General features: G+C 31.1%; 1 protein-coding gene across 1 annotated transcript; it reads left to right on the forward strand.

Annotated features, from left to right (window-relative positions):
* The first annotated feature begins 1,811 nt into the window (after window positions 1-1,811).
* LOC127702814 (nephrin-like) lies at window positions 1,812-22,517 on the forward strand. Its single transcript, XM_052207114.1, has 13 exons — window positions 1,812-2,292; window positions 3,673-3,951; window positions 5,391-5,699; window positions 11,089-11,385; window positions 12,537-12,872; window positions 13,099-13,401; window positions 13,744-13,854; window positions 15,368-15,386; window positions 17,801-17,880; window positions 18,187-18,202; window positions 18,768-18,841; window positions 19,557-19,575; window positions 22,436-22,517. The coding sequence occupies exons 1-13, from the start codon at window positions 2,052-2,054 to the stop codon at window positions 22,515-22,517; spliced, it is 2,166 nt and encodes a 721-aa protein (XP_052063074.1). The 5' UTR covers window positions 1,812-2,051.
* The last annotated feature ends 490 nt before the right edge of the window (window positions 22,518-23,007 follow it).

The raw sequence follows: 23,007 nt of genomic DNA on the forward strand, positions 1-23,007 counted from the left end.
ACGACACCAACTAGTATCTTTTAAGTACTAATAACTTCAAAATAGCTAATATTTATATTACCTAGATAACCTGTACTCGTTCAGTTATCTAAAACTACGATGTATGAGTTGATGCTTCTGTAGCGCAGTTAATCCGTCTGTATTTTATTTCCGGGTACCGAAAACAAATAAATCTAAAGTAACTGAACAACCACTATCTTTCCACCAGAGCAATAACAATTGTTGAAATTTATTGAACAATTTTTACAATCAACTTTAGAAACAAGAAGTTAGCTACATCAAGACACCATACATATAGATATAGGAAGATGTGGTATGAGTGCCAATGAGACAACTCTCATCCAAGTAACAATTTATTAAAGTAAACCATTATAGGTCAAGGTACAGCCTTCAACACGGAGCATTGGCTCACACCGAACAGCAAGCTATAAAGGGCTCCAAAAAGTACTAGTGTAAAACCATTCAAACGGGAAAACCAACCGTCTAATCTATATAAAAACGAGAAACGAGAAATACGTATGAACTACATAAACAGACGACAACTACTGATACATCAGATTCCTGGCTTAGACTGGTGCAAACATTTGCAGCGGGATTAAACGTGTTAATGGTACCAAACCTTCTCCTTTTTCTGAAACAATAGTATAACATCACAACATAGAAAGACACACTATAAAATATAAATTGGAAGGCTTAATTCAATAAAAAAACGTAAATTAACACACAATGAACGAATAAATTTGATCTGTGATACCTGAATGCAAATAAATAGTTAATGGAAATTATAAGAGATGAATAATTAAAGTCAAAAGTAAATAAACAGGTTTAAACAAAGTTAAAGTATGATATCACTGTGAAATATTAAACAATATTTGGAAAATCATCACTTTTGAAAAAACCTGCGTCATATTTTGCACAGGTAAATGAAAATAATTTTGTTGTTAAGTGTACTTCTTTTTCTGTGTGTATAGAATCTTCCGTTTAGGAATACCAAGAAATTTCTTTAATATCAATAAAACTAATTTAACACTTGGTACATATGGGGTGAATATCAACAATAAAACTATACAATAAGTGCTAGATAAAACTTCCTGTACAGACCCAAGAACAGTATTTAAGGAGAAATGAAATAATTTTGATGTTCATAGTACGAAGAAGTGAAAATTTGTAGTAATACCAAATAATCAAAGCTGGTATATAGATAAGATCCATGTTAACATTAAATAACAAAAAATCATTACAAATAGTATAAACAGGTCAAATTAAAAAGAAAGTACGATTTGAGAGTACTCGCAGTTACTGACAGCTAGTTAAAAGCCAAAACAATTAATAATAAAACATCATGCATCAGAGACTGAAATCAACTAAAACACATCCCAGGGATTAAGTATTTTAACGTCATGAAGAGTCAAATCAGACATGACTTGTGCAAAGCCAAAAATAAATGTATCGACAGGTAGTAGGATAGTTAGGAGTGACTTCTTTATAGATTAAAATATACATGTATATCTTTTAACACTGCTTGGCTCCTTTGTTAGTAGTTAGTAGCGACATATAAGAATACACATGGACCTGCGCAATTGCAAAGCAGGGTGTGTGAAAAGATCATGGAGGGATATTTTATATGGCTTTTCTTTTTGCCACCATATAAAATGTATAAACTTATCAATTACAAATTGGGAAAAGTTGGGAAACTCAACAGAGGATTGGTTTTGCCGTAAATGTAAAAACGTGAGTGACATCTCTTCATCCAGTGACGAATAAGACTTTTTTGACACTTTGAGTAAAAAAAAAAGGAAAAAAATATCAAAAAAAGTTAATGATATGCCATCTGAACACTAATTGTATTCGAAATAAATTTGATGAAATAAAACATCTGTTGACTGATAGAATTGTTGACTTATTATACATCTCAGAAACCAGTCTTAATGCATCTTTTAATGTTAACTATTTAAGACAGAAACAGTAAAGCTGGGGGAATTACATTTTTAGGATTTGTAGTGACAGATGCTTTACATGCGTTAACGGGATCGACGGTGCAACTTAGATGCATGTATAAAGCAGACGCGGGATTAGGTCAAAGGCTCCTTTGGAGAAAGGGTACTACAATTTTGTCAGAAAACACAATTTTAGGAAATACAAATGTGAAAGATAGATTAAAAATTACTGGTGATCACAGTATAGGAGAATACCATTTGAATATATTAGACATCAGACAAAGTGATCAAACAAGATATGAGTGTTCAATTTCAAAAACTACAAGAGTACATTCACAGCAACTGGTAGTAATTGGTGAGTATCCAAATTGTATCACTGATATAGGTATTCATGTCATAACTATACAATTTTCTTTCTTTTTAGTAAAACATAACCAGGATAACATGAATTGCCAAAAATATTTTACAGTAAAGCCCACCAAAATTAAAACTACTATCTACCACAAAAACACAGCCAATACACGGAAAACTGTAATGGGGTTAATCTTTTACGTGCTTTTACGATTGTAAGTAAAACACAAAATAAACAACCCGCAAAAGTTTTAAACCAAAGTTATGATCACTAACTTGAACACGGAAATAAAAGACACTCGAACCTATCTATGGTGGCCAAAAATGTTAGTTTAAAATTGCCGCTTAACAAACAAAAAACACACAAAAATCGCATTAATTGAAAATTGCTTTAATTCTCAGATCGTCAGAAAAACAACTTAATTAGTTAGTATATCAGTCATGTAACCCCTGTTGTTGAAAGATACAATCTTGAACGTTCTCAAGGTTTAAAATATAAACTTTGAACGTTTTAGTTATATTGATGGCGTATGAATTGAAGGTAGGGATAATCAATACTTAATATAAACTATTTGAGACATATATAGTACTAATATCGACTGTAAAATTTGTTGAAAATATTTAAAGTTCTTGTATATTGGTAATCTTGTGACAGTAACTTTTGTGTTAATGCAATGTTACACTCATTAAAGTCATTTCTATATAGAACATATTCTAACAAACCGTAGAAGCTTTGAATGTATACGACATGTGATGCGGCTAGAGAAATGTTGGCATTCGAAAGGGATGTTTATGATTGCATATAAGAATTGATTCTTTTTCATGTAATTATGATAGCTGAATGATTGATGATCATATCATAAACAACATGTGTTTAAAAGTAGTGTCTGGTGATATAAAAAAAAAACAAAAAAACAAAACAACAGTTTAATGTTTTAGTTACCCTGGGACTAAGGACCAGTGTGAGTTGTTTACATTGATTGATGTCCGTCTCCATTTTGCTTTTATCATCCAGTAAACGTTTTTTTTTTTTACAAAAACCCATAAAATTCTTGTATCTAAAAATACCAGATGGAAAAAGAGAGAATGTTATAATGCCCCTGAAATAGTATAAGCATGCTAAACATTATCACTTTGCATATTTTTAGTTCAGAAAATGTCATATTAAACCAGATTGTCAAAAGAGGTATTTGACCAGAAGGGGGTCTAAGTAAATATAATTGTGTCAAAATCACTAGAAGCAATTATACTGAAGAATTTGAGCAATCACCATATGTACATTTTTTCTGGAGTGTTAATCATCAAACATTGAGTCAGTTGTAGATATAATGGGTTTTTTTTTTTATATATTAAATTTTAAATTTTTATATTTGATATTTTGTAGTTGGACCATCAGCTATAACTATAGAAAATGTGACACCAGACAACAAGATACCTGGTATAGAAGGACAAGATATGACTATTAAATGTACAGCTGTAGGAGGTCAGCCGGCACCTGATATAAAGCTTGTAATATTAGGATCTACTTATATTGGTAAACAGTCAGCACAGCACACATTCAAACCTGTCGGTGCTAATGACGGTTCTGATGTTACATGTCGAGCAGGATATGAAGATATTAGATACCATCCATTGAATACTACTGCATATATTTATCTTAAGCGTAAGTATTTAGCATGTTATGCAGACTATGAAGAAAATTAAACTATTCATCAAATACTTCAGTAGAAATTGATATGAGTGAAGAATGCAAAAAGATTTGATCAACGAAAATTAGAATAACAAATAAATCAAAAACGAAGTAAATAAACCAATGCTTTAGGTAATTTTTCCCAATTTTTGAAAGTTCGACCTCGTCTTTACTAGCATTTTAAAAGGGGGGTTTTGATATATCCATAACAGCAACAATAAACCTCATAAAAACTGTGAACCGTATTATTGGCGATGATACATGTAAATGTATTTGTAATGCATCTTTATCTTAATTTTTATTAGTTCCTCAGACGTTGAAATCTGAGATAATCCTATCTTCTGTTCTCGTTCTATGAAAAATATATCATAACAAAACGGCCAATTTTCCATGATAAAGCGTGTGTAACCTTTCTAGTTTGGTGATTTTCGATTTTTCTACCTGTAGGTTTTGAATAGACATATTTCTTTAGTTTCTATTCGAATACTATTACACAATACATAGAAACCCTATAATTCAATTGTCAGTGTTTCAAAACACAACATAATACAAGCGAAATATATCCTCTTCTTCAGCATTTCTGTGACCACCATAACCATGGTAAGGCTTATATTAGTGTTTATTCCAGAGGATATGTTGTTTGGAACAGGTGATTTTCTTCTTGTTCCTTTCCTTTGGTTTTATTTTGGATTTGATCGTGCACATCTTAAATTTTATATTTCTGATAAGACAAGTTCATTTAGAAAGAAACATGTATAGAGTTACTTATGTCGTAGTATACACCTCATCATTAATAAAAACGAGAGAAAACTCTGTTTATGGAAACTTGTTGTCAAGGTGAAAGTAAACTGGTACTCTTACTTATGGTGGACTGTCACATCCTTTGGGAATCACAGTGTCCAGTACCTCCAAATCTATGCTTGCATGCAAATATGTGTATTGTTTTATTGAAATTTAATGTTTTTAAATTTTGTAAAAAATTTGAAATGAGAAATATATCACCCTCATGCTCGCAACAATTCCTTGTTCGGGTTTTGCTATACAGATGGTCCTTTTTGTTTTATTTATTCAGCACTTCAAAGTTTGTACTAGGTTTTTTTTATTTTCAAATGTTTTAGCCTCGAGCATCCCCATATTGACTTGAATTGTCGAAATGTGCATCAAGTGCAGTGAAATTGGTACCGCTCATATTATTTTCATTATTTAAATATATTATAGATAAACAAATCAATTGCTATCTTACATGTTTAAAAATTTAGGATTGAAATAATTTATCTAATGATATATGGAAATAACATAACCGGAATTTGTAAAACTATAGCGAATATCACAACAAAATGTAGAACAAATACACAACTAATGATGATCTTGAAACGACATGTCTGGTTCATTTCTCTTTTTTTCGTTATTAGTAAAACCAGTTATTACTCCTTTCTCTATCGAAACCTTGAGTACAGAAGAATCAAAATCGTTTGATGTATCATGTCAGTCTAATGGAAGTCGTCCTGCTGCCTCTGTGTATTGGGTACTTGGACAACAAAGAATTAATGTCACAATAAACTCTACAACCAAATCTAACCATGAATTATTAACGAATAAATATACCGTGACATCTAATATAATATACAGAGTGGACAGACGATATAATGGACAGAAATTAATATGTGGAGCTGTAAATGTTGCTGGTTACATGGAAACATCTCTAACATTAAATGTCAACTGTGAGTCAAACTATAATGATTGTAGGAATTGTGTAAATGATACGTACGTAAATGATACATCAACTTTTCAAATGATATTCGTTTCTACTGTATATCAATAAAATGATGGTGAGAAGAATAGACTAAAATATTTAGCAAAATAGTTTGAATATATCCAGGCTATCCTGTTTTAGAAATTATGTAGAACTAACGTGATACAAGTACTAAAAAATATTCACACGTTGATTTTGACATGACGTTAAGGTGTATTTCAATTTACCTAGATTTATAGTAAATGGCCATTTGACCTAAGTTTTCCTACTGAACTAAGTCTGAGCCATACCCTTTCTAAAACATCTATAGGTTTTATCCACAGTAGTATCTTTGTACATGAGATTAATCTTTCATGAAGGTATTGTTTTAAGAATGACCTGGTCTAGTCTGGTGCTCATATCGACTTTGTTTTATTGGTTGCAAAGGAAATTGTCGAAATCCGCATAGTAATTACTTAGAACTTTACAACTTTACCAAACTTTGATATTAAACAACAATGTTATAAAGCTATCATGACAATGTTAAAAAATGGTTGAACTACGTAAATGGCAAATAATAGTCCCAGCCTCTACTAAATGCTATATTTCTTTAGATTGTGAAAAATTTTGAAATTATTCAAAATATTTAAAGATTTTCTAAACGAAACTGATATTATATGAAAGGTTTAGCTATATTTTGTCTTTCAAGTTCCATAGATATTGTTTAATGATTTCCTTTCATACAAAGTTGAATAGATTTACAAAGGTTTATAATTTGCTTGGCGTTTTTATATATATATCTTATTTTAAATTGGACAAAGTACTACAAATGTTGCATAGAAATAATTGCTTTAAAATATCCTAAATACAAAACTTCTTTTTTTGCACATCATATTATAAGATTCGAGGTTATTACCCCTTAATTGTGTATTATTTGTGTTGTAACGTTACTTTGGTCTTACTTTTATATGACTTATAATTAGAAATTAGAAATTGCATGTTTACGGAGTATATATCTCCCAGTCGATATTCCAGGGCTTGTATTTCCTAAATTGATTTCTTTGATAAAGGGTTGCTGCTCACAAGGAAGCTATTAAACCAAGAGTTCCAAGTGGTGAAGTTGAAATCGTCCCTTCGTTAATTTTACGGACGCCATCACAAGTTGGTTGACCGTTATGGAATATCCGTCTCACAGGTGACAACGGATCTATTCAAATTGTCGTAACTACAATCCTATCTCTTTTCCCCGAATGTGACTTATCGAACTAGACTGATCACCTGGTTTGCACTAACATGAGCAACACGACGGGTGCCACATGTTGAACAGGATCTGCTTACCCTTCGGAAACACCTGAGATCATCCCCAGTTTTTGATGGGCTCGTGTTGCTCAGTCTTTGGTTTCTATGTTGTGTTTTGTGGACAGTTGTGTGTCTGTTTGTCTTTTTCTTCTTTAAGTCATGGTGTTGTTAGTTTATTTTTTACTTATGAGTTAGAATGTCCCTTTGGTATCCTTCGCCTAGTTTTTAATAGTTTAAAGAATAGGCAAATTTGGCCACAATCCCTGATGTAGAAGATTGTATCTTCAAAATGTAGGAATTCAATACGGTTAAATTTGGCACGTTTCGGTCACAGAACATATGGATTCTAAGTTTTGACCCCTTAATTTTGCATCGAATGCGTTGAATAATCAGTTTGGTCCAATCGTTCCGTAACTTAGAAGAGTTTTCATAATAGGCAAATGTAGCCGCAATGCCTGATCTAGACAATTGTACCTACAAGTGTAACCCTAACACATTTTTGTCACAAAAATTTGGGACGTTTTTCTGAAGCTTTTATGTAAAACAAAATGCACAAAATCATCGGATTGTTACCCAATTTTCAAAATATACAGTACTTTCATGTAAAGATTTGTCTTTTAGAATAAAATTGTTACCTTTTTGACATTTTACGATACATTTCAAAAATTGTCCGTTTATAAATGTATAAATTATTAAGAAACTAAGGTTCCTTCTCCCTCACACAAAAAAAATGAATTTAACTATTATTTGTACATGTAGGTCCCATTTGGTCATATTTCTTTTCACGTGTTTCGGTACTTATACATCCCTGGTTTTCAAATATTGGATTTGAACGTTCATGATAAAGGTCAATCCAGAAAAGTGCTTCGGTCGCATTTTTTATGACAAAATTCAAATTAAATGTCATATTATGGCAACAGTGAACCTGGTCCTTTGCATTATTGTTTAAATGTAGTTCCAAATACTAGTTATATTTTGTTTGTATATATTAAAGTAAATTGTTGGAAACTTTCAAAAATTCATTATTTATTCAGGCAATAAGCAAATGATAGTGAGTATCATTTTTGTACCTAATTTTAAGAGGGACGCTTATATAAAGGAAATTGGTCAAAACTTGTTCAGACTATAATCGATAAAATGCCCTACAATTTTCTTATACTAGTACTTATTGTTTACTCTATATTATTTGATGTAGTCAGTTCTATCTTTGTTTTACATGCTATAATTCTAATTTTTTGTTTTTGATATCCTATGGTGTTTTTCTTTGATGGAATATGTTCGTTGTTGTTCTGTGGTTTGCATGTTGTGTCGACTATTATATTATTTGTTTGTGCATTTTTCTGTTATGAATGTTCTTGCGTGTGTTTGTGCTGTATTTCTGTCACGTAGTGTTTTAGCGATATTTTTAACATTGTCATAAAGCGGGAGGTTTGGCATGCCATGAAACCAGGTTCAACCAACCATTTTTTCTTAAAATGTCCTGTACTAAGTCAGGAATATGGCAGTTGTTATCAAATAATTCGTTTCTATGTGTGTTGGCGTTTGTTTTTTTTGCTTTTCGGTGTTCCTGTTTTTCATTTGTTTTCCTCTTATAGTTGATGTGTTTCCCTCGGTTTTGGTTTGTAACCCGGATTTGCTTTCTCTCAATCGTTTTATGACTTTTGAACACCGGTATACTACTGTTGCTTTTATTTATAAGAGTGTGAAAAAAGCCGATGAACAAAAAAGTTTATCCTTATTTAGAAAATTCATAAGATGGACTATTTAAAGATACAATGTTACATTCGATATATTTTTTTTGACTGTTTTATTAACGGGTAGGGAACATAGCAAAGACAATAAACCTGTCTAACACTGTTCTTAAATTAAGTCTTCAGGTCTGTTAAGCTAACTTCTGATCACCTGACATTTAATTATTACGATTTATTCTTCTTCCGTGAGATCTATGGTGGCGTAGATTATGAACAATAATATCATTGAACAAATTTTATTTGCGCACAACATTCTCCCTATTTTTCTATTTAAACAACATGTAAAAAATTAAAACACACAAAAAGTACATGAACAGTCCAGCTACCCACAGGGTGACAAATAACTTGAAAAAAAGGAAATATAAAAAGACACTACATATAATTTGGAAGCAAGGTCAAAATGTGCCACTTATGAATATGCCGCTCAAGAGTAGGATAAAACATAAATGATATAAGGTTTCATCAATTCTTATCATAAATATTAGGTTATCGATATTTATGAATGGCCTGTTAGTATACGCCTTATCGCTATTTGTCCGCCATTACTGGACATCACAAAGATTACCGTTAAATTTTGACGTCAATAGAAAATATCTGACGCCACAACAGAAAAGTGATTGTTGTATGGCATCAAAATTTCAAGCGGCGCAGATTCTTGGGTCAAGCGGCGCAGATTTCCAAATAGCGATAAGGTCTATTAAAGATCGTCAGCTGACCAGCGGAAGAAAGATTTTACTTAATGCTTTATTATATCATGCCTATAGCTTTTGCTATCTATAGAATTTTCCGCGGTTTAAGTTGATAAAATACCTTCACATTTTATTTACTAGAAGAGAAAAATATATTTTCACAGATAAAATGATTAGAACGACTGTAAATTTCTTTACAAATATTAAAAAATCTATCGTGTCTGTGATCTTGTTAAAATAAGTGTCAACGCAAGGTTACGACGGACGGTGGGAGCTTGTTATGTTCACGCGAAACACCATGGTTTATTTAACCCTATGCACATATGATATCCTTAGCCACATTTTGCAATGCGTTTTGGATTTTGTATTTGTTTTTAGTGAAGCGCCAACCGATACTATAAATGGTTGGCAGATGTTATGCAAATATCAATTATAAAATCACAGTATTAATCTGTTTTGAAAGTCTAAACAAGATTTGTTTTGATAAATAAAAGCAGCTTTATTAAAAGCTTATGTCATTAATAATAGTTATTAATTATTATAAATAAATTGCAATGTATTTTAAATAACTTGCATGTGTGCAAAAATACCTGAATAACAAAATACTGTAAACTGTCAAAATCAGCTGTTCAGTCTGGGCTCTTATTTGAAACTGACTGTTAGACGACGTCACTCAATACACGCTAAAATAGTACATGTGTACACAAATGTGAAAGTAAACCAACGTGGCCTTCTAGTTGACAAGTAGGATTTGGGATAATTCTAACTTTATAAAAGGATAAATATGGATTAAATAGGATGTATTAATAACGTCTGAATAAGGTAATTATGTTGTAACTATGAAAGATCATTCCGCATAACAAGCAACTGTGCAAAAGTGAAAATAAGTATGACCCACTTTCGCGCAAAATATACGTCGGAAAATACGAATGAAATGAATGCTAAAAATGTTACTGTAAATAAAAAATAAATGTGGCACAACATTTAGTACTCATTATGATCTGAACTTATTTAGCCTCCCATTTGTTTTGCGTCAAGTGCCACTAATAAATTTTCTGTATACGAAAAGCACGTCTTCCAAACTACATTATGAGCCTGGTATGACTGTTTTTATACATCTAGATATCTATATTGTTCGACTTGGCGAATCAGTTTTAAATTTTTGCAGATCGTCTATGTTTTGAAATGAATAGCTGTTGTTCTATCCGTTACCGTAATACTCTATAATTGCTAAATGACAGGTTTTTCAACTTAAATCCATTCTTCACAAGCATGGTATATTTCGGTCACCAAAATAGTTGACCTGTTGTGTTGTGGCGTTTTTGACAGATCGATAATCTCATCTGACAACTGTTTATTGTTATAATATTTAACTTGTTTACGTTACTTTTAGTACATGGAATAATTATTTACATTAAAATTGCATATCCTTACTTTGTATATCTATTGATGCAAACAAGTACTAATATCCTGTTGATTGTACCACATTAGATATTAGAAAAATCTTGTATATACTGAATTGGCAAATATGTATGCGAATTTAGTATAAGTTGAACATTGAGATTAGCAAAAAAACACCCACTTATTCCGTGTGGCTGATGTGTCTGGTGCAAGTTTAGTCCTATTTTATTTCAAACAGATGCACCTGTTGTTATAGTTCAGAATAAAACGTTTTCACAGACACAGTCAATCAGACAGATACAAAGTAGTTTAGATAGTAATCCCCTAGTAAACACTTGTATCTGGCATCACAGATCTAAGTATGGTGAACATATAAGAACGCTTAGTGAAAATAACCAGATATTGACATTACCGCACGCATCCGAAAATAAGAGGTATCAGGACACTGGTGAATATGCATGCACAACTGAAAATGGTATAATGGGAATAAATGGACAATTTAAACAAACAGGATCCGGATATATTTTTAGTAATGGTAAGATATATTTACTCTATAGTACTACACACATTGTTTTTTGTCAATGTTTTCTTCCCTTTTTATCATAATTTGCTTTTAAAATCATTCTAAAGATACAACAATAATAATACAATTTCTCTAATTGTTAACCGCTTTATTTTCTCCCCGACCAGTTGATATTTTATTTAATCAACGTGTAGCTCGTTTGATTTCAGTTGTTAATTGCCAAAATTTAGTTATTCAAATGATTTAAATATTCTATAAAAATCCTATTATGAAAAAAGGCGTCCAGGCCTGATGGCGTCAACTGTTAAAACGAACACATCTGTTGGCAGATCGTTTTATATATTGTCTAAAAATCATTAAAGAAACAGATTCCACCACCGAATCTCGTTATTTCTTCCCAGCTCTGGACATTTAAATTTATAATATTTAAAAAGCTTGGCGTTTTATATTTGAAAATTTAACTGTCTAGAGAAGAGAAATATTACACTTGAAACAATGGTAGAATCTATAGTTTTTCATTATACAAAAACATAGATGTTTGTAGGACTTTCTCTTTTACAAACAAAGAAGATATTTTCGTTATTTATGTTATGTAAAAAAGAACTTTTTGTAAATTTATTCGCGTTTGAAATATATCTATGTCGATTTAGAGTTTGATATTTCTCATATAAATATCTTTTGTTTAAGATCTTTAAGTCTTGTTTGATTTCATTGTATTGGTTGTTTTCCGTAAGTCTGCCCAATATATTGTGTGTTCAACTTTGAGTGAAACATTGAAAACATACATCTATCTAAAAGATATTTTCCAAAAGGATAAAGGAATGTCAAGATTGTAAACTTTCGAAGAGGGAGATTTCTTTAAGTTTATTCACGTTAAAAGGCAAATAAAGTGTTTACTTTAAAATTGCATGTGTTTGTGACTTATCAAAATACGGTTACAGTATATATGTGTAGTTCATAAAAAGAACTAAATTCATTTAATCTGAAAATAGTTCAGTATTTACTAAATTCCTATACAACTGGTTCTTTTACATTTAGTCAATGTCTATGATTAATTTATTTATCATTGATTACTTTCGCTCAACCGTCAATTTTCATGTTACAATTTTGTCTATTTACATAACTAAAATATAATGTTAATGAACTCTGTTTCTATGTTTAAGCTGCACCAGTGATAACAGCTGACAACAAAGACAATTCAACACAGTATGGAATGTTTGGAAAAAGTACTAAAGTATATGTCAATGTGTACAGTTTTCCGAAGTTTTCCAGGATAAGTTGGTATATAGGTAATACACAGTTAAAATCGAACAAATATGCCATCACGGAAGAATCTGCAATAGTTAAAGATGTGTTTCATGGTGAAGATGTACATTTAGATGGTTACAGGGTTACATTGACTATAAGTGATCTACAGGATGCTGACTTTACCAATTATACTTTACGTCTTTACTACGGTAGTCAGTATATACAGTATGAAGTCACTCTGGAATCTGCAAGTAAGTAAAGATTATTGTACGTAGAATTATTTTTATTAAACTACTTTTAAGTGACGTGATATCTTTAAAAAAAAAGTGCATTTCCTTCAATTTTTTCGAGTCATTATACTTATGACCCTTAAATCAGTCTATGTTTGTAAACCGTGGTTAACTACTATATGATAAGTTAATAATGCAGTAAATATTTCAATTAAAAACAGATGATGGAAAACAATTATGATTTTAGGTCCACCAGAAACGCCATCAAACTTTACAATAACTAGTTCAAGAGAAACCAGTATTACAGTTCAATGGATACCTGGCTACGATGGTGGACAAACACAGACTTTCTACTTACAATATCGTACTAGTGGAACTAATGCATGGGTGCATCAGGAAATCAAAAACAGTAACCAGTTAGACTCGCACAACATTTACACCTTGTCAGGACTTCAAGACAAAACATCATATGAACTGCGAATGTATGCAAAAAATAAATTCAACCAGAGCCAACATACAGATATTGAGACAACAAGAACTCTAAAGTCAGGTATTAGGTGAAAATAACCTGTTCGATTTCTGGGATTTCAGATATTTTTTTTGGCAGTTAAGAACAGAATTTTCAAAACTGTTTTCTGTTTTTATGCATTTTGATACATATTGTAAATGTGAAATTATTCAAAATGTTTTGTTTTAATGTTCTAATTCCAAAAACGTTTACAGAGTTCAGATTTCACACTGAGATAAATAAATAAATAAATTCAGGAGAAATTTGTCATTGCGAGTTTTTTGTTATATTTATATGGATAGTACATAGCATGGATATTTTATATTGTTTACGATTTCATTTCTATATAAATTATTTAAAACGAAAAATAAATCTTCTTTACAGCGGCTCAAACATCCTCAAACGCAGTTATTGGCGCCATAGCAGGTGTGTTGGTAGTATCACTGATTGTATGCGCCACGATCATAAGCATATTGATATTCAAAAAGAGAAAAGGTAAATTTGTAAACATTAAAACGAATAACCCCAAACGTGTTTCCCTGATTCTCTGTTCATATGATTTTTATTTACACGACTTTCACAACATTCTGTTTCGATCGTATTTGATGAAGCTTTTTCCGGAAACACATTTTATTTACACTGCAATTAGTAGTAAACTTTTCTATAATTATATTCAGATAGAATATTTGAATACCATCCACCCTTCGTTCGGTTCGTTTCAGATGAACAGGGATAAAATTGAATACGTGGGCTGTAAGATATTACAATGGAAGAGTCGGTTAATAAAATTTACTTAAAAGTAAGTCTGTCACCATTATCAAAGATTGATACATGAACATGACAAAATAAGATAAAAAAAGACAGATGAACGGACAAACAAGAACAAAGACCAGTACCAACAGCGAAAATGTATACTAAGCTAAGGCTTATGCGTCGCGAAGTGTCATCACAACACAAGAGGAAGTGATCTCAGGAATGAGGAAATTTGAGCATTACTGATTCGCATGTCACGTTTGGGAAATGTTCAAATACATTTAACTTCACATTCACAACTTATGTATCTGCCAGATACGATACTTCATACTTGCATTTCCCTTCATGATTTTTTGATAGGTTGATTGATTGAGTGGTGATTGCTAGAGTGTGACAGCTTGCAATACAACTGTTGTTTCAAGGGTTCCAAATAATAAAGTTAGAGTGATTATTTTGGCAGTTTTACGGACGTTATCATAATTTGGTTGATCATTACGGCATATCTGTGTCACAGATGACCACTGATAATAATTGCTTGTATCGTTGTCAGTTGAACTCTGGTGGATAGTTGCCTCATTGACAATCGTACCACATCTCTTTATTTTTAAATTCATTTTTCGAAACAATAATCCCTTCTTTTATCGCTCCTTTGTGACATAATCGAATGCGGCTTATCGCCGAATTTTTACAATGAGTTACACGAAGGGTGCCACTTACTGGAAAGAAACGTCCTGCCTTTAGAGGAACTCGAGTTTAACCAACTGTTTTTTTTTGGGGGGGGGGGGGGGGGGGGTCGTGTTGCCCAATCTTTAGTTTTCTATGAAATGTATTGTCATTGTTGTTTGTCTATTTGTCGGTTATCTTTTTTGTTATGGTGTTTTCATTTTGCATTGGACTAGTTTGTGATTGCTGCCTTGGTATCGTCTTGAAATATTCGGCTTTGGACGTTACTGATGAAGGTTAGATTTAGAGGTCGCTTCGGACGCATATATTGCATTTGTTATATTAAATCTTTTTGTCCGTCTCTTTTGTCAATATTCTATTGCCTATAATTTTATAATTAGTTACGAAGCATGCAAATATATATTGTTTATATGTTACATAAAGTTTACAAATAAAATATCATTGAAAAGTTCCCAGAAATGAAAATCATTTACTAATATGAAGTTTCTCTAGCGAATCATACATTTATCAAAATATTTCTTTCGTGTCTTAATTTGGATTCATTCGTAATAAAGTGTACGCTTATTGACAGGCAAGCAACAAACTAAAAAGTAAGTAGATACATTAGAATGATAAAATAACAGTTAAGCGAACGGTTTCCCAATTGAAATCACAATACTTTTTCACTGCTTGAATACTAAAATCTGGTGGAGTGCAATAATAGACCAAGTGTTCACAACTAACATGACTAACGGCATATATGATGCATTGGTTTTTATTTTAAATACACAACTTTGGAAACAACAGAAGTAGTTGGGAAACCAAATAGGGCATATCAGTTGTATATACACATGTATATATAATTTATAATTACTTATTTGTCTGACTAGTCGAGTTGAAGTGCTGTCCAGAGCTATAAATTCCTCTTCTTTGACTTGTCTGAGATAACACTGTTTTAATATGATCTGGACACATTCACACTTGTAGCCTAGAATAGAATTTTAAGTCTTAAGCTTGATCTTGGACTCTGGTAAGAAATACTTAATCGGTTGCATTACGACTTTTATACAAGAACTTATTTCCGTAAGGCCATGGTGCTACCCTTTTTCTACGACTTATTATTATCAATTGTCCCTTTGAAGAGTTTTACCGTTTGTAGAATATTTTGGAAAATCATACCTGCATTTGAAAATACAGTTTTGAAAAGACTGCTAGTGCTACATTCAATTTGCATATTCATTTCAGGCTGTACCTATATTCTTGCGTTCAAATATGTTTTGATATATTTTGTATCAGAGGTAAACTGTTTACAGATAGATGTCATGTTTAAAGTTGTCTGTTATCATTAGAAGAGATTTGATTTTCGAAAAAAATGAAAAAATGTATAACATAAACATTATATTATAGGAACAAAACTATGAAAATAGAAAAAAAAAAAAACAATGGTAAGCTGATAAGCTTGACACTCTTGTAAAGATTATATCTCCTTTACCCTATTTGAAAATATTTTGATTTTGTTTTTGGTATATCATTCCAGAAATCTTTTGAATTTAAAAATGAAAATAAATAAAGGAAAATAGTACCACAGTTAAATGTAAAAAAACTCGTGTCAAATATAAATTTGTTCTGCAAATTAAAAATAAATCAAACAAGTACCGTGTATCTAATAGGCGTTTGTTTCAACTACAAAATAAATGCACGCACTCTAATTTGAAGAAATACAGAAAACTCGTGTTTTTACACGCTTTTTTGAACTCTAGACTTTGTAAAAAATTCATTTAAGCCAAACAACTAAATACAGATGAGTTGCAGATACATAGATAGTACTTCTATCGTGATTTTAAAATGATACGATTTGAATTGGTGAAAAGAACAAAAATATTACTCGATTGAAACGTCGTTGGAATTGAGATTAGTTATTACATAATGAACACGTGTTTCGTACAAATTTTATTAAATTCGATTCAATATAAGTAGAGGACCCGCAACTACAAAGTGTGCAAGTGTGTGAACTAATTACACAATTACTTTACACTCGGTTTCAATGTAAGGGAGTGGTAGGTGAAGAGACAAGTCAAAAGAACAAAAATAATGTCAGTAATCAGACCGAATGTGTTCAAATACAATAACATATTAAACTGCGAATTATTATATCTTCAAAGGTCAAAAAAATAATATTATTATTACAATATGAACACAATATAATTTTCAAATGTCAAAGCTATAATCTCACAGTTTTATATATTATACAGTTTTGGTTAGAGGCAAATTTTCAGGGTCCGTATGTAGCCTGTTGCAAGGCAAAACATCTGTTCCTGTCCAACATACTATTGTTTTCCATTAACAATCCTAAATGCCAGCCCTTCAACCCTGCTGTTCCATTTTGGATAACCTACCTTCATTTCACAATAATCATACAAAAGAATCGATCTCGATCTCCCAGTATAAATAGTTGTATGGGTAATCAGCCCATGCCGAATACATAATTTGTCATACTGCTTGGATGACATGGGTATTGTTGTTTGATTGAACACAAGGAATGATTTTAAAAGATGAAAAAAAAGAACGGCAGAGTAAATATGGTGTATATCCCAGTTATAACCCTTTGCATGAAACTATAACTGATAAAATGTGTTCTTGTAATTCATGGGAATTTTGCAATCATATATATGCAATCACTAAAAACTTAAATTGAATAGAGCAAAGAGGGAGGTGAAAAACTATAGTCAAACGACAAAAGATTGAAAAAACAAGGGATAACAAATAAAAATATAAAAATGAACATTAATAATCACGGCTGCACTAGTATGTATCGGAAGGTATGACAATCCTATGTCACTAGTAAATTTAACGCGTAACTACTGTTTAAAAATGATAATTCATAGTCCTTGGTAACACATTTATACCAAAATGACCGGTGTTAATTAACTACCCTCAGAGGTAAATATTACATTGATCCCTTTGAAACAACTAATCTGTATAACAAAACAACATTTACAAAATGTATTTACTATTTATTTCTAAGAAAAACTGGATTTTATGAAAATAGTAGCTTTCAGAACGTGCAAATTGTAGAAGAGTACGAAGACGTTGTCAGTAAATCAGGTAAGTCACATATAATGCACTAAATAGAATTCTTCTAAAAAAAAAGGCAACAGTAGTATACCGCTGTTCAATAGTCATAAATCGATTTAACTAAGACCGTGTGTACTAAAATAATAATATGATTTTTTGTCGTCAATAATACAACACTTAATTTTACATTTGATACTGTCAATGCAAGAATATTAAAAGCCTTTTCGAACACAATGCTTTAATTACGTTGTGAAACAGTAATTCATTTACCTGAAATACATGTAGTTAAATTTACTAATATTGTTTTTCATTAAATGAAGGATGTATTTGTTTCAGATACACAACAAAAACAGTAAGTACACGTGATAGCTGCTTAAACATTGACACAGTATACGCAAAGGTGCATTAAAAAAGTTGCACTCCTGCAACAAATCGTTTTACATTTCATATTATATCTGATTTCGTAATATCAAATGTCAAGGTGTTTTGTTATTCATTTTTAACACGTTGGTCTAAAAACAACAAAACTAAACATAAGATGTTTTCTTAGTTTATTCTACTACAACAAAATACATTTCGAAAAGACTTTTAACCAAGCTATGATACCAAAAATAAAACTTATCTGGAAGGAATTAACACCAAACATAAATTATAAAAAGAATTTGGTAAGGTTTTGTGGACGGGGGTTTTGACAGCAATAGGATTACAAGAATGAATACGCTGGGCAGGGAAGAGTTAACATTATAACAGTATTAACAGTTTTTAAAACTTTATTTGACGTTATCAATAGCTTTTACAGAATTTCTAATGAATACACATTAGATAATCAAGATTCCTCCATTTTGATCAAAGTTGTTCCATTTTGATTACATTTCTATATTGAATAAATTGCTATGATTATTTAGTGCATATTGCAGAACAAGTAAAACTTATGAATCACTTGGGACCAAAGATGCTATTGATGTTTATGATGATTTAGAGAATCATAAAGGTGTGTTTAATATGTGGTTCCTCTTTTAGCTACTTTCCTTTATTCTATGGTTTACCGAAGAAAACACGTTGTAATCTAGAAGCTGTATAAAAAAAAGATTACGAAATGCTACTAACATGTAAACATTTCGTCCTTTTATGTATATGTAAGATGTCTGTTTTAACGAAAGTGTCTCATAATTCGTGCTCGGCTAGCACACTTTTACTTAATGTTAGGCGTTTATGACTTTGTGTACTAGTATATATATATATAGATATTGCAATGGATGGTGACACTTTAATAAAATCAATTATCGATCTATCTTGTATAATGTTATAAGATAAAATTCTATATATACATCTGATGTGCAATCTAGAAATATATCACTTTGATATAATAAGAGTGTGAATTTTGGGTCCTCAATGCTCTTCAACTTCATACTTTATTTGGCCTTTTTAACTTTTTTAATTAGAGCGTCACTGATGAGTCTTTTGTGGACGAAACGAGCGTCTGGCGTACACAATTTCAATCCTGGTATCTATGATGAGTTTATTTGCAGAATACAAACTAGGATAAGAAAAGCAACCTAAAACATGACAGTTAATTTCATATTGTTGTATATATTGAATAGGTTTCATTGATTGCTGCATTTCTTATGAATACACACGCTTCTCTTTTGCCTGAATAAGGATTTGAAATTGGAACAATAAAATAATGTTATTTGTCTATATTGTAGGCCTCCCATCGTCTAAATCGTAAGTTTTGTTTTATATACAAATACAGGAGTACAAGTAAAATAAGGAGCTATGCAGGTACTAAAGATTTACGTGTCCTTATTAGTTCTTCTGTTATAAGCGAAAAGTGAAATACAAACTACGGTTATAACGTCCCAGTTCATATTAAAGGTCTCTGCTGTAACACATAAAATACATTTATAGTATAAAAAGAGCCTAAAGGGCATATAATATTACGTTGTTTTCGCAACGTCGCTAATGGTATTAATCAAAAACTCGCGGAAAGATCACTTGCTGCATCAAATCGGTTACTTGAATTTTATATGTTAGCAAAAGAAAACGAACTTGTCATATTTTAGTGAGCAAAACCTACTGCGTATAATGTAAATCATGCCAGTTCCTAATCACTTGGTCTTATCTTATCTTATCACCTCCTTTACAATCAAACATATTCATTTTAACATTATAGAACAAATTTCATTGGAATATATTCATGTGATATAAAACTGTTTAATTGTATAATAAAAAAAAACCATTTAATTTTGAAATCATCTAATAATAATAAAGTAATTTGTTATTGACTACAATGAAATTAAACGGAGTTTACTTGACATCTAACCAAAAATGATAACTATTTGTTAAATTGACTCTATAAACTTTGGAAGGTTTTTAGTTAAGTATGCACTTTGAACTAAAATAACTGTCATTGTTAGAAAAAAACGTGTTTAAAAAATAAAAGGTGTTCAGTAGTCAAGACAAAACTTATGTCCAAACTGGTAAGAGTTGAAAATGAATACACATTATTGCCCAGTGCATAATGGCGACTAATTTCCTGGAATGATTTGTTCATTTATTCCGTTGCTTTGTTGACGTATAATATACAAGTGATTCTTAAGTATTTGTTTCACTTAAATTTTATTTTCTAAAGTCATCAAATAGTATATACAGTCGAGATAGATATAAGGTTTGAAATCGTAAATAGCCATATTAGTCAGTATTCAACTGATTAACGTGAAAACTTGAATCTTATGTATTTATTTTATCCAACATTCATGTATTTAGTTATGAAGTTTCTTTTGTAAGTCCGGTTGGATATTTTGTTATGTGTTATGGCTGTTGGAGACGACGTTGTTCAGTATTTATATATCCCGCTTCCGGGTATTTTGTTGTTATTTTCTTATACATGTGGGTCCGATGGGTCATTATGTGCTGAGTTGTTGTCTGTTTATTTTGTTTTTGGTTTGAATTCTGTATTTTCGGTACATTTCACATATGTCGTATTTGTCAGTATAGTCGAGTTACTCGTGGTTCGTCTACAGGGTTTTTTGTTTTATGCTGTTTGTTTTCATGTGTGTAACTGTTTGGTCTTCATGATCTTGCCTTATATTACAGTTATTTTATTTTTTTTTCTATATGTATGTAAAATTTAAGATAAAATATCAGCTACTTCATTTATATGATTTTAAGTTTAAAGCAAATTTATACACAGGATTTTTGTTTTTGTTTATACACAGTTTTGATTTAGAAGAAAACCCAGATGGTTAGAAAATACTAATAATAGCACCATTACAAACACAATTCCATTTTAACATTCTTGTCATGGTTAGAAAATACATAAAATAAAACCATTACAAACTAAATCCCAATTTAATATTCTTCTATAAAATTGAGAATGGAAATGTGCATGTCTATAAATAAAACAAATCTATTTTATTTTTTAGAAATTTACCTGTGATATTATAAACGTCACAAAAAATACGTCACTTTTTGTGACGTTGATCCATTCATGTGACGCGCCGTTCATATTTCGTTTGTGATGTCCTGGTGTGCTGTCGTAAATTCATGAGAGGTGTCCGTTGTTATTCTGCGGTTTACATGTTGTAATGTACTATTATTTATTTATGTATTTCTCTGTGCTGAATGTTCTTCCGTTTGTTTGTACTGTATTCCTGTCACGTAGTTTTGTCATTTTAGCGGTATTTTTAACATTGCCATATAATTGGGAGGCTAGCCATAAAACCAGGTTCAACCCACCGTTTTTTTCTTAAAATCTCCTGTACCAAGTCAGGAATATGGCAGTTTCTATGTATGTTGGTGTTTGCTTTTATTGTAGTTCAGTGTTTATGTTGTTCCGTTGTTTTCCTCTTATAGTTGATGTGTTTCCCTCGGTTGTAGTTTTTTATCCGGATTTGATTTTCCTAAATCGAATTATGACTATTGAACAGCGGTATACTACTGTTGCCTTTATTGACGACAGTCACTCTTCATCTTATTATTAACACGTTTTCGATCAATGGCACAAATATAGTTCATCGTAATTAGCTGGAAAATGCATTAAAACCAATATGTTTTAAGAACCCTGGTGTACTTTTCTACCGGTAACGATTCCATGCACACAATATAGCACAAGAATAAAGGAAACTAGCATAGACTGGGCAAATATAGAATTATACTATATAATATAAAGTTTTTGAACATATCTTTAATGACAAGGTTCCCTGTCTATTGAAAATTAAAAAAAAACATTGACACTGCTTTTGATTTATAAGTTAATCTGTTAATACTAGTAATTATAGATTTAATAAATATGAAATTAAGACTTAAATTTATTTTGTATTACTTTGCAATTGATTATATACAGTACCCAACTCTATTTGACGTGATCATATTGGTTAGTATATTTGTTTTCCTTTTTTTATTTAGTTACATCACTTTGACAACCTTGTCTACTTTTGATTTTGTTAATTTAAAATAGCCTTTGCTGCATTTTTAACAAGGACAAAAAAATCGTCAAGATTCATCTATTTTACTCATAGTGGTCCCATTTCTATTACATTTTTATAAAGAATAAATTGATATGACTTGTCTGTGCATATTGCAGAACTAATAAGCCCTACGAATCACTTGGAACCAAAGACGCTGTTGAAGTTTATGATGATTTAGATAATCATAAAGGTGTGTAATAGAATATAACTGTAGAACACATTAAACGTACATGTATATCTGATGCGCAAATAATTGTAGACGTATGTAAGCTTGATATAATTTGAGTAAGTTGCAGAATACAAATCATTGCGGTAAAACAAACAAACAACAACAAATATCAAACGATAAATAAATAAAGAAAGAACTTCAAGAAAAATTGGCTTCGAAGTAAATTACTTATTGTTGTTTACTTAGATCAGGTTTAATCAAAAACAGTATACATTTAGTAGCCGGTGAATCTCATAATTTCATTCGGATAATGCTTACATGTAGATACCAAAAGGATATGCAATGTATTAATATATCAGAATAGTAAGTATGATACTTTTCGCTGTTATAAATCTTATTGATTCTTCAAAAATTAATTAAATTTACCGCATTACACACACGATCAAGCTGACTTTGACCTATTGTACTTATACCTCCATATTAACTGCATTAGTTGGCTATTTAAAACAAATCTTGTAT

This window comes from Mytilus californianus, unplaced genomic scaffold, assembly GCF_021869535.1.
Source record: "Mytilus californianus isolate M0D057914Y unplaced genomic scaffold, xbMytCali1.0.p SCAF_5, whole genome shotgun sequence".
In the NCBI taxonomy this organism is placed as follows: Eukaryota; Metazoa; Mollusca; class Bivalvia; order Mytilida; family Mytilidae; genus Mytilus; species Mytilus californianus.